We start from the raw sequence: 20169 nt of genomic DNA, 5'->3' as shown, positions 1-20169 counted from the left end.
ACTTTTTTTAGTTAATACCAAATCAAACCTATTATGATTGGGTTTTATTTTTCAATTCCAAACCAAGTCAAACCAAACCACTAGTCAGGTTTTATTTTTCGGTTTGACTCAGATTATCGGATTGGTGTGGGTTATCGATTTGATTTGTACACCCCTAATTACTACTATAGGTTTCAGTATTAAGTACATTGGGGGTAGGTCCCTGTCTCGTTTCCATACAAAAAGATAGATCCCTAATAGGCGATAATCTAGCTTCCGGCTGAAGTTGTGATTTCATAGTTGTCCTAGGGCTTGTTGGTGTATTGTTTCCAACCACGAGTGCGCCCTGTGTGATGTCTCTTGAAAAGGTTGTTCCCAGTAGATCTGCATGGAGATGATTAATAACAAAAAGTGGTGGTGCGTCAAAAACTGTTGGCTCTGCAGAGCATTCCATTTTACTGCCTCCTTTTGCTAGTATATCTGCTACAAAATTCTGCTCTCTGTACGTGTGAGTGACATCTACATCATGTAACTGTTGGAGGAGGTGCCTGCAATTGGAGACAATATTAGTATACATAGCATTATTATTTTTCAGTATTGTGAGTATTGGTTAAAGGTTCCTTTGGACTGCTAATTGTTGCCCTCGCAGTAAAGCTTTCAGCTCTGCATGGATGCTTGAAGTGTGTGGTATACTGCCACTATAGCCAGTAACCCAAGCTTATGTATGATTTCGATTGACACCCCCTATTCCAGATTTTCCTATGCGTATGGAAGTTGCTCCGTCCGTGTTTAGCTTGTAGTGGTTCTTAGGAGGTGGTTCCCAATTAACATTTTTTATAAGTTTTGGTATTTTACGGAGAGAGCTGCTAGCTAGGTAGGTGTACTCAACTGCTTGATCAATTATGTGCTTTGAGGGTACTGGATTGTGTTTGTGTTCAAACACATTTGTGTTCCTAGTTTTCCATATGTTCTACAAACCTATTGGAAGAAGTGTTTTCGGGTTTAGTTTATAAGGCATTTGTGTAAATTTTTCGTTTAGTTGAGACATCAACCAAAGAATTGGTGTGTGTGTGTAAATGTGAAATTGAGTGTATGAACTGTATAATATCTAATTTTTTCCAGTGTACCAATGTATGTGGACATGTCAGTAGAATGTGTGTTAGAGTCTCATTTTATGAATGATAAATGATACAAGAGGCATCATTGATAAGTCCAATATGATGTAAGTAACTTCTAGTGGGTAATCTATTGTGGCTTCTTAACCAAATAAAGTGTTGGACTTTTGGTGAAATTGGTAACCTCCATATCCATTTGTAATTCATGTTTGTAGTTACGTTTGTTTGATGTAGTATAGTCTGGTACATTGAACTTACTATAAAGAGCCCATTGCTCGTGAAGCCCCAGATCATGCAATCTGGGTTATTGAAATATTGTAAGATATGAATATTTTGTATATTGTGTTTTATCGAAGTAGGCATTTCAAAAGGAAAAGATTTCCAATCCTAGGTTTGGTAATTGCGATAGCAGCTTATTGTGGTATTTTGGTGATTAGCGGGTAGTGGTCCTATAATTTAGATCTCAAATTCGTGTTGACTTCAATCCAAGGGTCATCTTAAAATATTATATAAGTACCGGTTCCAACTTTCCATTATAAAATCCGTTGACAATTTGTCCAATCCTGTAAAATGTTCTTCCATATGTGAGTGGTATTATTACGATTGGATTTGTGGAGGTATTTATGAAGCAAAGTTGATGCCCAGAGGGTGTGGGGTGAATGAAATAGGCGCCAGGATAGACTTGCAATTAGTGCTTGATTTTTAGCTTTTAATTTTTTATTCCTAGGCCTCCTGTTTCCTTTGGTGTAGTAACTATTTTCCAACTAAGTAGGTGTAATTTTTTCTTATGCATAGTAGTGCCCAAGAAAAAATTTTGTTGGTATCGTTATATTTGTTGGAAGTGATATATATTGCATGACATAGTTTGGTAGAGTGTTTAGGGTAGATTTTATTAATGTTGTGTGTCCAGATAGTATAAGAAAATTTGATTTTCATCCTGCCAGCCTTTTTTTTAAATTATCCAGGAGAAATTAAAAGTCACTTGTGGTTGGCCGCTTGTGGAGTATTGAGAAACCAAGGTATCTACCAAAGAAGGTACCTTCTGGTATTTGGAAAGAGCTTAGTACAAATTGTTTAGTGTTGTTGGGGCAATTTTTGAAAAAAAAAAAAGATCTTTGATTTGTGGAAGTTGATCTTTTATCCTCATGTTTGATTGAAGTGGTTTAGTGTATCTATAATTGTGTGGCAGCTCTTAGTAGTGGTGCAAGAGAGTAGAATGATATCATCTGCAAATACAAGGTGTGGAAGTGGAGGTCCCTTTTTGGACATGGTGATTAGTTTCCAGGCTAGGTAGTCTACAGATAAAGAAATTCTTCTTGATAGCATTTTCATGGATAGTATGAATAAATATAGGGATAGTGGGTCACCTTGTCTAATAGCTTTTGAGGGGAGAAAAAGGAAGTTGGTGTTTTGTTAATGAGTATGGATGTTGATACAGATGTGATACAGGACATGATCAGGTTGATAAGAGAGGGGGAAAAGGAAAAATACTGCAAAGTACGTCTTATGAAGGACCATTCAAGTCGGTCAAAAGTTTTCTCTAGATCTATTTTAAGCATCATATTGCTATCTTTCCCTTTTTGGCTTGAGAATTTGTGTAAAAGTTTTTGGACAATGATGGCATTGTCTGAGGCTCGTTTTTCTTTTTAAAAACTACATTGAGTTGGGCTAATAAGATTAGTTAAGAGAGGTTTTATCCTATTTGCAATAATTTTTATAATTAGTTTATAAATAGTGTTACACAAGCTTATTGGCCTATATTGCATTATGGAGCATGCATTGGTTACCTTAGGTATTAGGCATAAGTGCGTAGAATTTATATTTGCCGGTATTGAACACTCCTAAAAATACCTTATGACAAAAAAATGTGGCATTATTACCAACTACATTCCAATAACGCTGATAGAAGAATGGGTATAATCCATCCTGTCCAGAAGCTTTAAGAGGTTTAAAATAGTGTAAAGCTTGTATGATTTCTATATCTTGGAGAGGGCACTGAAGTGAGTTTTATTCCTCTAAGCTCAGGCTATGTGATTGAGCATCCGGATAGAGTGTTGAGTATTGAGAGTGAGTGGTGGTGAAAAGGTCTTGGTAGTAATTTATGATTGTATTATCTATTTCACTTTGTTTGTAGCACCAGTTACCTACGGAGTCTTTTAGAGCAGTAATCATGTTACGTATACGCTTATGAATTGTGGACAGATGGAAATTTTTTGTATTTGTATCGCCCTAATTAAGCCAAGTGATTTGTGATTTAAGCTTCCAAAAATCCTCTTCCATAAGTAGAATGTTATTATACTCATTTGTAAGCTCTAATTCTAGATGTTGAAGAAAGGAGCTCATAGGGTAGTGGATAGAAGCTTGTAAACCACCAAGTCTTGCTAGTAATTTCTTTTTTCAAATAAAGATATTCCCAAACGAGTACTTGTTCCATGAAGTAACATTATCAAGGAAAGACTTAGTAGCATCTAGTAAATTTTGGTGTGGATTCCAACTTTGTTGTACTAAGTTATTAAAATTCGGATGAGTTGCCCAAATTATTTCAAACCTAAAATATTTTTGTGTTTGAGGTTTGGGCGGTTGTAGAGTAATTAATAGAGGACAATGATCAGAATGTGTTCGAGTTAGATGACGGATCATTGCGTTTGGAAAAAGATTTAGCCAACCATGGTTAGCAAATGTACGGTCTAGTCTTTCTAAGATGGTATAACCTGGCTTCCTTTTGTTTTTCCATATGTAACGGCTACCTTTAAAGCCTAGGTCTAGTAAGTTACAGTAGTTTATACAATTGGTTAATGAGTCTGCCCATTTATTATTGATAGGGCGCCCCCCTTCCCCAAATTTTTCTGCGGCAATGATGACATCATTAAAATCGCCCTCAATTAGCCATGGACTATTGTAATTATCATGCAAAGATTTTAATTTATCCCATAATAAGCTACGAACCTGATAACAAGTATTTGCATAAATAGCAGAAAATAACCATTTAGAAGGGTTAGGCCATACATGAACTATATAGTGAATTTCTTGTTCAGACATAGTGAGCTCCTTTACAGTGATGAGATCGTTATTCCAGAAAATCACTAGACCCCCTGATAGACTATTGGCTGGTACTTATGACATGTTAGTATAATAAAAATTATCTCTAATGGTGGAATGATCCTGCATGTGAGTTTCTAAAAGAACTGCTAGAACATGCCTATGATTATCCAATAGTGCTCTAAACTGATGTCTAAATTCCTCATTGTGTGTCCCCCGACAATTCCAAATGATCATATTCATGATGGGGCGTGATGGAGGTTCCACAATGAGTGGGTTAGGAAGTGGAAGTTGTGGAGCTGTTGGTACTTCCTGTGTCTGTACCCTTGCATTAGGTATCTCACGAAGTATCAGAATTATAATCATGGCATACTTTCCCGCTTCGCAACTAACAGTTGCCCGAAAATTTAGACTGCATGTTAACATTTCTGGCGAGTATTTGAGTATGAACTTTTTCGCGTACTGTTCCTTTGGGTTGTAGAGATATATCCCCTTGATCCAAAGAAGTTACGTCCTTGTTTCCCTTAGTTCTGCCATTATCTATGATATCTCTTGTTGTGTTTGGTCGTCTAGTGCATTGGTAAATGGATGTGGGGTTGGTGGTGGATTATTCATTGGTGTTAATGGGTCGTAAGGACTGGTTGGTGATGGATATGGTGTCTCTGGGTTGAATGAATCCTATGGTTGAAACCATGGTGCATAGATGGTCCCCGAGTGATGTGGAGGATAGAAAGGAAGTAGATTGATTGTGGGGCTCATTGGTTGAACTGGTGGGTGCATAGCATAGTTTCGTGGATGATTCTGGGAGGAGGATGGGCGATTGTGATCGATTAGGAGAGGAGTGTGAGTGGTGTACCATTGACTTTGGTTGTATTCTTCCATGCCCAGTCACATTCCCTCCGTGACTATCTCTGCTAGGTGTGTCAGATTTTGCACTAGGAGGATGCCTTCTTAGTTTTGTAGTTCTATGGTGAATGTTAGTGCATAACCATGCAAAGCCATCTCCATCCATGATTGGAGTGGTTGATCCATTGGGCGTGCTTGGGAGGTGTATACCGATGGCGGAGTCGGACGTGGGTGATAAGGGCCATCCATGGTGAGTCTGGGCAGGTGGAAGTGTTAGTTGTTTGATTTGACAGTGTCTCTCAAGTTGGTGTTTTGTGGGTTGTATGGGTGGTTTAAATGATACATGTTGTTTGCTTGAGGGTTTTTGTGTAGTAGGCTCTTGTATGGTGGTTGAAGCAGATGAAAAAGGAGGAGTAGCTTGGTGTGAGTGTATATGTAATAATGGGGATTGTGGTGTTGCAGGTAAAAGCAAACCTTACGTGTTGGTAGTAGTCTGTGGGTCTTGGAGAAAAGTTTCACATGGTTGTTCATCATTGTGTTCTACTGAGAGTGGTATCGTAGAGTCGATAGGCATGGTGATTGGGTCGTTTATTGTGGCACACAGGACGATCGCGTTAGGGCCTAGTGGTAAATGGGGAGATGCTTTTGAGGTGTTATTGCATGCTACAGTGATTGGTCGTACGTGGCTAGGTGTTATTAAATGTGATTGATGTGGAGTTGTGGGGCAAGGGTCCGTGTCTGTTGTGAGAGGGGCCGATACTATAGCTTTGTGGGCTACTTGTATTGTATCATAAGTAGTATAAAGACTTTGGGAAGTATATGGGTTGGGTATCTTGTTGTCAGCGTGAATTGGGCTTTTGCCCTTGTTAGTAGGTGGTGGGTTATGGTCGTTTGGTTAGGCCGATTGGTTATTCAGTGAGGTGGTGATGTCCATTAGTGATGGACCATTGAGGTCCAATTTAGTGCTAAGATGGTCGTCTAGGTCAGCGAGGTGTTGGGATTTATTATTAAAAGGAGATGCGAGTTTAGACGTGGAAGGGACCAGATCGTTATGCCCAAAGTTAGGCCCATTAGGGTTAGGAAACATACATGAATCCTGTGTGGGAGTAGATGAAGCTGCCTTCTTGTATAGCGTTGTCCTCTGATGTTCCTGGTGGCCTTGCTTTGTGATTAGGGAAGGATTTGCATGCGTTTTAAGTCGCTGGTTTTGTTTTTTTGGGAAGGTAATTGTGTGCCACGCATCGCCAGTGTTGTTGAGTGTTTGTGGTGACGATGGATGAGCATCATTTGGTACATGCATGGGAGAGAGGGGCAGGGTGGTAGTGTATTTGCAGTTCCAAGTTGGGTGGCCAAATCGACCACATTTCGTACACAATAAGTTAAGTCCCTCGTAAAGAAGAACTTGTTTGTTCGAGCCAATATTGTCATGTGTTTTAAGGGGTATTTCCAATGGAACTTCAATGCATATGCGGGCATATCTTCTCCAGGTGGTTGCAGAGGTGCATGTGTCCACCTTGAGTAGTTGACCAAGTTTATTTCCCACATGTTGTAGGATATCTAGATCATAGAATTTGATAGGCAATTCGAATAACCTGGTCCATAGAGCCGAGTAGGTTAATGATGCATGAGAAACAGTAAATTTAGGCTCCCACCTGCGGACGGAGAGAAAATGATTAAAAATAAACCATGGCCCTCCATGTAGAGTTTTGTGCACGTTGCCCTCTTATTTAAATTTTATAAGAAAAAAGTCTTAGTCTAGATCAATTAGAGGTAGTTCTTCAGAAGGTCTCCAAAATATTATGAGTTTATGTTTAAGTAATTGGTGGCCCATTTATTTGCCAAAAACCTTAACTATAATGGAAAACTTTCAAGGGGAGTATAGACGAGATTTATCCAAAGTTGATAAAGGAATGAAAGCATCTGAATTATCATTGTTCGCAGTTTTGTCTGAAAGGTCGATGTCACTTTGGATTGATTGATAGGTAGTTGGACAGGAAGAAAGTTGTGTTGAAAATTAATGTATGTAGGAATGTGGGATTTGTAGCAGTGGGAGGCGATAGGTCGATATGCATTGGATAGAGATCTGGGGGGGGATCTGTATTCTTTGGTGTAGTGGGCGAGAGCTTATGAGCCATGATCAATAGTTTTGCATGAGATGAAAAAGCTAGTAAGTAGTGGTGGTTTGAAGATTTGAGTGTAAAGGTAGAGAGAAGGGAGAGCATCTCTCTCTAGGTATTAAGGCAATGTCATTGAATTTTCATTTTCACAATTCCACCTAAGGCTCTGCCTCTTCTTTCCTTCATTCGACTACTCCCGATTTTTGATGAAATTCAAAAATAGTCAGATTTACAAGTGGTAATTGAAAAATAGCTATTGTTTCAAAAGTAATAGAAATTTAGCCACTTTTCATGTAAAGATAAATTTGTACGAAAACACTGTTCAATCGAAAAATATTCCAGTATAATATACTGGAGTTTCAGTATAATATACTGGAGTTCCAGCATAATATGCTAGAAGTTCATACACAGGTGCTCCAATCTCCGGTATATTATGCTGAAACTTTCCGTGTGCTGGAGTTCCAGGAAGTTCATATAAAGGTGCACCAATCTCCAGTATATTATGCTGAAACTTTCCATATTGCAGCAAAATAGTGACTATTTTTTAATAACTTTGCAAATGCTGTCTATTTTTCAATTATCAGTGCGAAAACTTGCTAGCTCGTGCTATTTGTACCCGATTTTAACCCAATTAACTTCGTCTTGATCTAAATTTACTTTAGCTCAGTTAATGACCATCGAATGCAAACTAAATTATATCTCTTAAAGTAAATCAGACATTTTCAGTTCTTATAATTATCCCTGCAAGAATGAATGCGTCATAATTTATTGAACTTAGGGAACGTCCAATGGATTAATCAATTCTTTATAACGTATCTATCTATTTCTTTTTTAACAAATAAGCTATCAGTTGTCGACGTTTTCCTAGAATTTTCATCATCTATGCACAATTAAATTACTTAATCCTAGAATTTTCATTATCCACGCACAATTAAGTTACTTAATATGTAATTGTAGGTAATTTTAATAGCTTGGTACTGTTGATTAAATGATAAATAACCTGCTATAATATATGAAATTATGCTGATCATGCAAAAAATTAACAATGTCAATTTATATAACTTAAATACTAATCTGATTAGTTTTATGCTGACATTGATTTACCGTAATCCTTGTCTTTATCGCGTTCACGCCTATCCACCCAAAATAAACGTCAGTGAATCCGAAAAGTAATGCTTCTACGGCATTTGACATTATTGATTGACATATCCTTATGAAGTTAAGCAGCAAAATGAAAGCCGAAACAGCCTGCTAAATATAGAAAATATCAATTCCTTTTCACGCTTTTGGTAACTAAAATATCCTTACAAATCTTTGCCAAACAGGCTATCACCAGAGTGACGAATGACGATATGTGCTGCAGTAGGATAAGGTTTTGGCACAGAGTTTCCAAATGTAAAATGATAAGTCCAGTTAAGTTTTCAAACCTTACACATTCTGAAATTTCATCTAGCTTCCAATACTTAAAAACAAAATAACTTCAAGTGGATTTGAACGAAGATTGCTCCAGCAGCACTTGTGCAAAACTGTCTCTATCGCGATCATCAAAGCAGCCACAGCCACATTTTGTTTAATGGAAGAAAACAAATGATACTAGCACAAGAATCACGTTATTTCTAAATTTATCTATAAAAAAAAAGAAAGAGAGCACAGAGCAACCATTTTATCTCCTTATAGGAGATGGACCCCTGATACAATTATTAGTGATACCTGGGGGCTAGCACAGGAGCAGGGGGTGGGGATGGAATTATCCCCGCAACATTTTGGTGATTGAAATATCATTTAAAGAAACATATCATTGAGGAAGACAAAAAGCACCATAACATAGATGGATTTCAAATCCTCAGCTTTTGTGACAAGATACTCTCCAGCTTGGATAAAAATCCAATTAAAGTACAACGTTAATATAATTTATATGTCATATGTAATCAGAAATTTCACATAATTAGAAGTTAGAACTATAAAACAGACAAAGACACAATATAGCCACAATGAGAGGAAGAAGTAGACAGAAACTCTCTCTTCCTCATGGCCCAAACAAGAGTTGTGATTCATATTTTTCATAGTTTTAACTACTACAACAATTGGTCTGAGTCATCAGGTTCAAGCACAGATGCAGATTGATATCAAGCACTCAAGAGAATCAAGAACCTACAAACCCCTAGTTTTCTTGCAGCTACAAGGATTTTGGTTTGTCTAGTATAGAATCATTTGCCCCAAGGTCATCAATTGGTGGCCGCTGCTTATGATGATTGGTGGCTGATTGATAAGCCATTGCTAAAGCTAAGGCCTGGACATAAAATAAAAAAAACAAAATCATCGAGAGCATGAAAGAATAAATAAACAGCACAATCAGAAGTTCAAAGCCATCCAACTCTTGTTAAGTCCAGAAATCCCATGACTCAACAGCAAAGCAAAGCAAAGATGATACATTTATCCAAGGCCAAAAAATATATAGCACATACGTCCGTTACAAATCACTACTACACTAAAAAGAGCATCATAACTAAAGAACACTTACGATATGATCACGGTCTGGAGGAGCATATATGCCTGTAGTGATTGTTGTTCTCCTGCGAGTATCATTTGACGGTGCATCATATATCTTTTTGAATCCTGTCGGAACAACTACTACTGGGATACCCACAAGATTGCCAACACAAACTTTCTCCCAATCAGTTGCATTTCCAATAAACGCGTCAACTTTGAAACTTTCTCTCACTTGCTGAATCAATTTACCTCTAGCCCTTTGTGCCTGGTGGAGTTTCATACAAGTATTAATCTTAGTGTTACAAATTCTGAACAACTGTTTAAAAGTGGATTAAGACCTCCGTTCCATAACAAAGCCAATTTTGAGATGTCTGAAAGTATTTAATTGTTCAGTTTTTTCTTATATCAATGATAATCAAACAGAAGTACAATTTTAAACATCTGAACTGAGAGAAACTTTGTAGATCAAGACAATTACCTGAAGATAGTCAACCGCAGATACGGCACGTGCTCGGCGAAGTTCAATAGGCCACTGATCTTGGGCTTCATATTCATCATCCAGATTTGACCGCTGCCATTTGTCGAAGTGAGCCAGCATCTCAACATCCATTGTGAAATTGAGGATACCTTGGGCAGAATCAACAGTGTAACTCAGGTTAAACGGGACCATATTCACTCCCTTTGATTGAAGTACATGAACAACCTGTCATCGCCGACACAATGCAATCCAGTTAAGAGATTCATCAAATAGGATAAAGAACCTAATTTACTCAGCCACATTCCGGTATTGGAAAATAGTCCCTTACTTCCATCTCAGCATCCTCAAGATATCCAACAGTAAGTTTTGTGATATCAACGGAGAATGGATCGCTAAAGGGTATGTCTCTGGATGAAACATCATCTGGGTCCTTTCCCCGAATGGCATCCAGAACAATCACACAATCCACAGCATTTCTACAAAAAGGGCCTAATTTATCCTGACAAAAAGTTAGATTTTAGTGTATTGTACTTAAAAATAATGTCAGGAAAAGGAATTGCCTGTGGAAGAAATATGAGTACCAAGCTTTCGGCTATGCTCATAACACCCGTTCGACCAACAGCTCCAAAAGTGGGCCGCAGTGCTGTCACGCCACAGCGAGAAGCTGGATAGGTAATAGAGCCGGCAGTTTCTGAACCGATTGCAAATGGAACCAAACCTGCAATATCACAGTCTCTCTCTCAAAACAAAACGTTCTGCCTACTAATCAGTAAATCAGCAAGAGACTATTCAATTCATTCTTCCAACCAGGCGATACAAACTGATATTAGATATGAGCACAATGGACGAATTTGCAAATATGGAAGACAGGATGGCTTGATCAGAATCTAATCTGGGATAGCTCAATAGTTCAAAGATACCTGCTGAGGTGCAAGAAGCAGGCCCTGCTGATGAACCTGTAGAATATTCCTTAATATTCCACGGGTTTCTTGTTCTACCACCAAACCAGACGTCATCGTATGCTAAAGAACCAGTTACTAACTTTGCAACAAGAACTGCTCCCTCGGATTTCAGCCTGCATCAACGTATCTGATTATTCTAATGCACGCACAATATAGAGTAGGCTTCTAGATCTGGCCTTATATGTTATTGATTTCATAGTTTGTCAATACCTCTTATAAACCCAAGCTTCAATATCAAGAACTTGGTCTTTAAAAGATGTTGAACCCCATGTTGTGTTATAGTTAGGTACCGCTATGATGTCCTTCAGACCATAGGGAATCCCATGAAGAGGACCTATATAAAAAAGAAGATGTTTTACCTGTAATCTCTTTTAGCAACTACAGAGAAGCTAGAGAGCAAAATATTGTAAAAAACGTTCCGAGTCTTGAGGCTATTAGTGACACAAGGGAAAGAGATCAAACAAACAAATCGGAATAAACATTTTTAACTCTCTAAATGTAAAAAAGAAGTACCAAGAATATTGTTTCAAGAAGCTACCTATGCCGTATCCTAAATAAGTTTCTCTAAATTAAAATTTAAAAAAAAAAGAAAAAAAAAGGAGAGAAAATCAATTCAGAGCATGAGGTGAGATGTAATAAGTGAAGGAAGCATTGGAAGATTACTCTGGCCGGAAAAGGTAACTGTAGGAAGTGAACAACCTTGAGTGCTTGAAAGGTAAGGTAAACCTTAATAGCGTCAAGAAAAGATCAGTCCGAAGAAACTGGAGAAAATTGTGGCCTGAAGATTTAGGATTTCCCTAATTATGTGTAAACTTTTGATGGTCTAATTTTGATGTGGCCGATAAACATATAATCATTTTCTTCCATGGTACTTACTATGCTGTGATTTTATTTTTCTTCATAGCGAAGTTGGATATATACTATGTTTTCTTTTGAGCTGTACAGGTTCATGTCATCTATGGCTATTTAAAATGAAGTTCCTCTTTCGTCTCTTCCCCACAAAAATCCCCTCACAGCAGAACCATAAATAAAAGTTCATATAGAAAATCCACACTTTTGAATAAAGCAGAATGGATATGGAGAATGCGTAGTGGAATTGAGCGTTGTTCATAGATTGGTTGATGGAAAATCAAAAATTATGAAGGTAAATAAGAAATACATGAAAGAGGTTAGTGGAGAGGAATTGGCACTGTTACCCAAATATTTGCCTTCAGCAAGCAGTTGATCCGCCTCTTTTGCTTGTTTATATGCTAATTCTTCAGTAATTGTAATGACGGATTCAAGGACAGGACCATACCTGCGACGCCCCAGCTGATGCATCATTATGAGGACTAGATATAAAAAACATGAAACAATTGGAAGGAAAGGTATTTGTAACACCTCTTCAGTCTCTTCAAGAAAATTCCAGTCAGCTCCACTGATGTGATTAGATTAGCCTTGAGAAGTTGCCCAAGTTCAAGAATCTGATATAACAGCATAGATGTATGAATACAAGGAAATGCCATAAATTTGAGCGTGTAATTCCTGATATATAGATTTAAAGGGAATAACAGGGAGCAGTTACACTCATGAATGCGATATCCTCATCACTTTTCGGTCTTTCTATACCAGCAGCAGGTGACGGATAATTGAGCTTTTTGTTTGGTTCATTTTCTAGTTGTTGGACCTTCCATGCAGAATTGAAGACTAAACAAGAAGGGTTATGCAGACCTCCGTCAGTAGTGGCAACCAACTTTCGGTTGGATCTGATTATAGGTATGTTAAAGTCGTTTGCGCCCTTTTCGATTTCAAGCATCTGAAAGGAATGAAAAGTAGGGCCAATTATAGTTGTGCTTTGTATTTTTATTCAGAGTAAGAAGGATAACCAGAACAATTACACTATCACAACAGTACCTTAGTCTTACTCAAGAAGCAGGAGTCCAACATTTTGAATCCACATTCACAAACTGGAAGATGTTTGGCCTCTTCCGAGCATACACCGGGGTTTTTAGGACCCAACTTCCCTCTTTCCTGATTAATGGCCAGACAGTTAGACAGAAAGCAGCACAGTTGATAAACTCGAACTGCTTTAAAAATGATAGTCCCAAAAACCGATGTAATTTGATGATGAAAGGAGGCCTACAAGCCGGGTCGACCACTTTGCTAGTGATAACATCTTTTGGCATTGAAACTTTTGCAATTACAGGCTGGAGATGAAATTCTTCATTTATCTTACCTTAAGTTTGTTATCCCCATTAAAATAGTGATTAGTATTAGACAAATAACATTTCGTAATTTCTGTCATATAAGAGCTACTGTATTATATTGCATCGAGAACACATTAATTGCAGGCCAGAAATGGAAATTAAACAAGAGAAACAAAAAAATTGCTGCATTCTTAGTAGCAGCAGCATCTAATAACAAATATACTAGTAGTGGCACAGAAAGTCAAAATAGGAGAAGGGAAAGCATACCATATCTGCAGAATTGTTGCAGGTAACATCCCAGTATCCTCCTGATGAATATGAAGAAACTGAGTTGCTATTTAGCAACAAAGTAAATACAAGAAACAACCGCACGAACATGGGCAACGGCAACAACCGACGACCTGAACTTGCCGGAAGTGGGTAACCCACGTCGCCCATTTCACTCACCACGTTATTATAGGCCATTGGACTTTGATTTATCGGCAAAACTCCGTAGTATATAACTGTTTTTCCTCTGTATCAATGCATTTCTTTGGATTGACGGCACCAATTAGAGGATTCTCACTTTCTATCCCTATGAACAGAAATTCCCAAATTCATTTAATAATAAAAAAAATATTGACTAGTTGAGTCATTGACTTGGTTACGACAAAAAATACTTGGACAGATTCAGAATTACCTTTAAATATTTCCGATTCCTTGACCAGAAAGGCGCAGCCAGCAGGATCAGCAGTCAGCACCTTTACCGTAAAATTAGTACTGCAAATCATACCTTTATATAAAAATACTGAGGCACAAAAATTTGGCTTGTATTTCATTTGGCATCAATTTCAGCTAACTTAGGTTCATCGGTTAGCTAGTTCCACTTGTTAGGAGCAATTACAGATCCCATAACCTTAATTTTTGTACAAATACATGTAATTCTCAATTGCAGAGCATGAATAGAATCAGCTACCTCTCTCCTCTTCTACTTCTATCTTCTATCTCCTCCTTTCTTTTCTGATAATTTGAGAAGTGACACTCTTATTAGAACAGACAAAATAGAAAAGAGGGTACCACATGAAGCATCTTTTGATTTATTTATTTTTTAATTTTATTCCATTTTATTGAATCTTATTTTATACAACATGTTCAAGTGGACACAAAATTATTTCAAAAGAAAATTCACTTCAAAACTATTTTTAACTCATGCAATAAGATTTTTGTGACATACAGCTGAAGAATAGTATAAGCGAAAAGATATAAGGCGAAGAATAGTAGCAAGGAGAGGAGCAGATGAAGAGATGAGGTGTGTCAGAATCATATCAATAATTCAAGAAAGTGACAAATAAAGAAGAAACTGTCCCCTTAAAAATCAAACAATTGTAGATTAGCATTCCGCAATTCACATTACACCGGTAAGAGTGAAACTGTTTTCTTTTCAAAGTCCATTTGAAGATGAATTACTAAGAAATTAAAGTTACATGTTTGTTGTACATTAATTAACTTAATCTTAAGTGAAAATTATTAGGTCAAATTCTATCGTACTGAGGCGGACCCAAGATTTGAGCGCAGCGAAGACACCGCTATATTTGACATAGATATGTCAGCTAATAACGATAAAATTTGGCGCACTAACTCCTTGAAAACTTAATGAATATGAGTTAGTGACCGAAAGGATGTTCAAAAATATAAAAAAACTTAATCAAATAAGATCAAGATTAAAGATCTATTAAGCAATCCAAGCAGAGTCTCAGTCACTGTCGTTGAATCGATAGATGTTTGCTACTTTGCCGAAGTGATCCTTGAAAGCAGAAGGGTTTTTGGAGTTTTTAATTACTGTTTTTGAGGAAGTTTTTGGTAAATTACTTAATTTTATACATGTCAAGAAAGTGATAGTGCTTATAAACTTAGATATAAAGATAAAGAAGGTGATTGGCTTTTTGTACTTAATTTTATACATGTCAAGAAAGTGATAATGCTTATAAACTTATAGCATGCTTGGCCAAACTTCTCAAGAAACCAAAAGTGCTTTTTTTCTCAAAAGCACTTTCCCCCCCTAATTTGAGGTGTTTGGCCAAGCTTTTTTGGAAAAAAATGCTTTTGGGAAGAAGTAGAAGTACTTTCGGAGAAGCAGAAAAAAGTAGTAGCTTCTTTCAAAAAGCAGAAGCATAAGCAGTTTTGACTTTTCTTCTTACCAAAAATACCCTTAACAAAAAATAGTATATACCAAAATAATCGTTAAACCTAATACTTAGGATATTAATGTATAAATATTTCTTATTATTTTTAGGATAGCTTTCTAATATATAGTGACTTTAGGGGTGGATGCTTTTATATTTGTTGAATAATTTTTAACATATTTAACTTATTTTATTATTGCCTGTAATAACAAATTTTTAAGATTATTTATTTACTTATAATATTAACTATTAAGTAAATGATCTATTCATGTCCTTATTCGTAATTTGATACTTAAAAGCACTTTCTGAAAAGCTTGGCCAAACGCAAATTATTGCTCAAAAGTGCTTTTTAGAGTGATTAGCCAAACACAAACTGCTTCTCTCCATAAGTACTTTTTTCAAAAGCACTTTTGAAAAAAATACTTCTCAAAATAAGTTTTAGATATAAGGATAAAGAAGGTGATTGGCTTTTTATTAATGGAATATTTTATCCCCTTCTATGTACTAGTACTAAATTATTATTCATTAACTTAGAAAAGATAAAGAAAAAAAAATAAGTTGACCACTAAATACAGGATACCACACTGTGTTGAATTCAAAGAGAAAAAAAAATAAAATGAAAAAAAAGAACTGGTGTTAGGTCTCGAACCCATGTCTTCTAGTGAGGAAGGACATTATGCAACTTATTAAACCAACGGAGCAGTTCAGTTTTTCTGCTTGAGGGGCACATCAAAATTTTTGTTAAGATTAATTATTAGTTAATTGATGAGTTAGTTTGTTAGTTAGTTATTAGTAGGCCAGCCGTTTGGCAAATACATGCCAGCTGTATTAGCTGTATTATTTTCCTCCATAATTTGTATATAAGTTTGTATCTGAAGTATCAATAAGATGAGATTCATTTTTCCATTTCTTTCTTCTCCTTCTTTTTCTGTCTCTTCTTCTTCTTCGCACTATTGCTGCATCTAGAAACTTATGCTAAATCTCCATTGGAGCTCAGCTCGAGCTCACCTCCAGTTGACTCTCTAAGTTTTGATATGGTATCAGAGCATAGGAACTCCATCTCCGATAATTGTTCTTCTGTTTTAAATCGACCAATTCTCTGATTCCACTCGATACATGCAAACCTAAATTCGAGTCATTTGGGATTCGTCTGACTGCGATTCACAATTTTCAGTTGCAAATTACTGTTTTGTTCTTTGATACTTCAACTTAATCGATTTAGTCATGGTAATTTTGGATGAGAATGAACATTCTAGTGGTTTAGAAGCCAATTTGTCGGCTGGTGGTGGTCAGTCCGGTGTGGATTTGAGTAGTCCTTTCTACATGCATCCTTTGGATAATCCCGATGCTATGTTAGTATCAGTTCCCTTTAGTGGCGTTGGTTACAGATCGTGGAGGAGGAGTATGTTGCATGCCATTTCTGTGAAGAACAACGTAGGTTTCATCAATGGGGAATGTAAAAGGCCAGATCCAGAATCACAGAAGTTTCGACTGTGGGAGAGATGTGACGATATGGTAGCCTCGTGGATTTTGAACTCATTATCTAAGGAAATTGCAGATAGCGTTGAATATGTAAATGATGCAACAGAATTGTGGAAGGAATTAGAAGATCGATATGACCAAACTAATGGTACAAAGCTATATCAAATTCAGAAGGAAATCAATGATATGTCCCAAGGATCCCTTGATATCACAGGGTATTACACTAAGATGAAGAAGTTGTGGGAAGAACTAAGCAACCTAAGTGCTAAAAATCAATGTACTTGCCATTGCACCTGTAGGGCAAAATGGAGTATGCACAAGGCAGAACAAGATATACGACTAATATAATTCCTCATGGGCCTTAATGAGGTCTATACTATGGTGCGAGGCATCATTTTGATGATGAATCCATTACCTTCAATGGCACATGCTTTCTCTTTATTAGTCCAAGAGGAGAAACAGAGGGAAATTAGACCTAGTAATCACCTTGCTTTGAAATCAACCTCCCTGAGTGTAAACACCTTGAAGAAGAACAATTACAGGACAAATTATTCCCATAGCAATAATTATAATGGTGCAAACAGGTCAAGGCCAGTGTGTGTGTATTGTAAGAAACCAGGGCATACCAAGTAAATGTGTTACAAACTACATGGATATCCTCAGGGTTCAAATCAAAACTTCAAGGGGAATAACAACTTTGGCCAGCACAATTCATATCAGAATTTCAAGCCTAACAATGGCTTTAACAGGGTGAACATGACAGTAGTAAATGTACATGGCCCTCAGGTGGATATGCCACCACAAGATGAACCTGGTGCACAAAAGGATATTCAAGGTGTTAATTTGACTCAGGAGCAATATGGGCAGATCATGAACCTGCTACAACATTTTCAGATGGGAAATGGAGGAGAGAGCACAAGCAATGTGAATCTAGCATGTGCAACTGGCAACTTTGCAAGTATTGTTGCATGCACATCTTCTATTGATTTTGGTATGCTATTATGTAATTATTTCAAAAATAGAGCCGACTCATAGATATTGGATTCTGGAGCTTCAAATCACATGACCTTCAACAAATCCCTATTGATCAAAATTATAACTTTTCCATACCCACCCCTTGTCATTCTCCCAAATGGATATAAGGTAAGGGTAACACAGATTGGCAGTGTGACACTTATACCTGAAATCATCCTGGATAAAGTGTTGTTTATACCCTTTTTCAAATATAATCTGATTTATGTTCACTCTCTAACAAACCCTGAACACTTAGTTGCTTTCTCTAACAATTCATGTCTATTGCAGGCCCCTTCAATGAAGAGGCCTCTGGTGATTGGTAAAGCCATGAATGGCTTGTACTTACTATGCCAAAAATGCTTGCAGAGCAAACATACAGTCCTACAGTCAGTGTTCTTCCTTTGTCAGGTTGTTGTGCTTGCAACACACAGTGTCATCTTCACAGCACTGTAAATAAGTCATTACTCATGAATAAGTGTGTTCCTTTTTCAATTATAAATAATTCATCTGCAAGCAATAAAGAACAATCTTTTACTCTGAGCTCTCATATACCTGTTGGAAATGATGTGAATGTTCTGTGGCACAATAGACTTGGCCATGTGCCTTTTGTCAAGATGAGAAATGTTACCTCAATACCTGTTAGCTTTTCATTCAAACAGCCTTTCTTTTGCTCCATTTTCCCCATGGCTAGACAAAAAAGACTTCCCTTTCCACAGAAGACCAACATTAACACCAAAATATTTGAATTGTTGCATGTTGACCTGTGGGGACTTTACTATATTACAACACATGATAACCACAGGTACTTCATCACTATGGTGGATGACTATAGTAGACCCACCTGGACTCATCTTTTGTCATGTAAAATTAATGCCCTCCAAACTATTAAAGCCTTTGTGTCCTTGATAGAAAACCAATTCAACACTAGAATCAAAACCATTAGATCAGACAATGGCCTGGAGTTCACCAGTACAGAAGCCAGTCTCTTTTTCCAATCCAAGGGTATAATACACCAAAGTACATGTCCCTATACACCACAACAAAATGCCATAGTGGAAAGAAAACATGAATACCTACTAGAGACTGTCAAAGCCCTTCTTTTCCAATCAAAATTGCCAACTAGGTACTGGGGTGAGTATATTCTTTGTGCAACCTACATCATAAATAGACTCCCTTCTAGTACCCTGAATAACAAATGTCCATATGAACTCCTATACAAAAGGAAACCTAAGTACTCATAGATGAGAAGTTTTGGGTACTTGTGCTACCCTACAGTCCCTAAACCCCACAGAGACAAGTTTGAACCAAGAACTACCCCTCATATTTTTGTTGGTTATCCCTTTAACACAAAAGGATACAAGGTCTTGAATTTGGCCACCAGGAAAATACACATTTCTAGAGATGTCACCTTCAATAAGTTTATTTTTCCCTTTGACATGCATAATGATACTGCATCTTTTCCATCAGTCCTCAATTCCATTCCTTTTATTGATTGTTTGATTGATGAGCCAGAGCAACACATTGTTTAGTACAGATTAAGTGTCACACAACCTACAATGCCCTCCAATCATTCCTCTCATATCACAGCCTCACATGACCAATTTTCTGCATCTGGCAGCTCCACATCAATGAATCACTGTTTCCCTACAGAAGGTGATCCTATGTCCAACAGCCCTGCACCATCTGCACTACATGTTGGACTTAGAAAATCCCTTAGAGAACATAAAACACCTGCACACTTAAAAGACTACATCCATTCCATTCCAAACCTAAAGCCAAAGGATGTTGCCCCTGCATGTCCTGATAACTCTTTTTTACTTAATGCATTATTCTCTAGTCACAACTCCATATCTGCTGAAGCACTAACCCATGATATTCAAGCTCTTGTGAGAAATATTTGTCATGACAGGGAGCCAATTTCATATAAGGAAGCTGCTATCCTACCTGGCAGGAAGCAATGACTCAGGAATTTGATGCCTTACACAACAATCACACATGGGACCTAGTATCTTTACCTCCTAGCAAGATAGCCATAAGATATAAATGGGTGTACAAAATAAGGCATAGGGCAGATGAAGTGTTGAGCGGTTCAAGGCAAGATTGGTTGGGAAGGGATACACACAACAACCTGGAATTGACTACACATAAACATTCTCTCATATGGTAAAGATGACCACAGTTAGAGCTTTGATTGCAACTGCAGTTAAGAAATGATGGTTCTTTTCCCAACTTGATGTCAACGATGCATTTCTTCATGGTGATCTTCATGAAGATGTATATATAGAGGTCCCACCAGGAT

General features: G+C 37.3%; 1 protein-coding gene across 5 annotated transcripts; it reads right to left on the bottom strand.

The window, feature by feature from the left end:
* Positions 1 to 8944: 8944 nt before the first annotated feature.
* LOC107769186 (uncharacterized) lies at positions 8945 to 14481 on the bottom strand. 5 transcript variants are annotated; one of them, XM_075251462.1, is made up of 14 exons: positions 14426 to 14481; positions 13892 to 14211; positions 13480 to 13786; positions 12920 to 13036; positions 12591 to 12821; positions 12407 to 12489; positions 12223 to 12323; positions 11237 to 11360; positions 10985 to 11139; positions 10646 to 10782; positions 10393 to 10563; positions 10065 to 10289; positions 9618 to 9851; positions 8945 to 9386 (listed from the first exon to the last, which is right to left on the bottom strand). In XM_075251462.1, the coding sequence occupies exons 3-14, from the start codon at positions 13675 to 13677 to the stop codon at positions 9273 to 9275; spliced, it is 1890 nt and encodes a 629-aa protein (XP_075107563.1). In that variant the 5' UTR covers positions 13678 to 13786; positions 13892 to 14211; positions 14426 to 14481; the 3' UTR covers positions 8945 to 9272. The 5 variants fall into 5 exon arrangements, with proteins under 5 accessions (XP_075107563.1, XP_075107564.1, XP_016443871.1 ...); XM_075251463.1 differs by having other exon boundaries at positions 13892 to 13971; positions 14426 to 14480; XM_016588385.2 differs by lacking the exon at positions 14426 to 14481 and having other exon boundaries at positions 13892 to 13971; positions 14168 to 14285.
* Between the last annotated feature and the right edge of the window lie 5688 nt (positions 14482 to 20169).

Source organism: Nicotiana tabacum, chromosome 4, assembly GCF_000715075.1.
Source record: "Nicotiana tabacum cultivar K326 chromosome 4, ASM71507v2, whole genome shotgun sequence".
Lineage (NCBI taxonomy): Eukaryota > Viridiplantae > Streptophyta > Magnoliopsida > Solanales > Solanaceae > Nicotiana > Nicotiana tabacum.
Note: the sequence above shows the minus strand (reverse complement) of the source record. Positions and strands in the feature narration are given on the sequence as shown.

Coding starts and splice junctions, on each gene's coding strand:
- LOC107769186 (XM_075251462.1), bottom strand. CDS start 13,677: ATGGCCTATAATAACGTGGTGAGTGAAATGGGCGACGTGGGTTACCCA. Junction 10,290..10,392: donor TTGAGGATGCTGAGATGGAA/GTAAGGGACTAT, acceptor CGGCGATGACAG/GTTGTTCATGTACTTCAATC. Junction 9,387..9,617: donor CTCCAGACCGTGATCATATC/GTAAGTGTTCTT, acceptor TTTTATGTCCAG/GCCTTAGCTTTAGCAATGGC.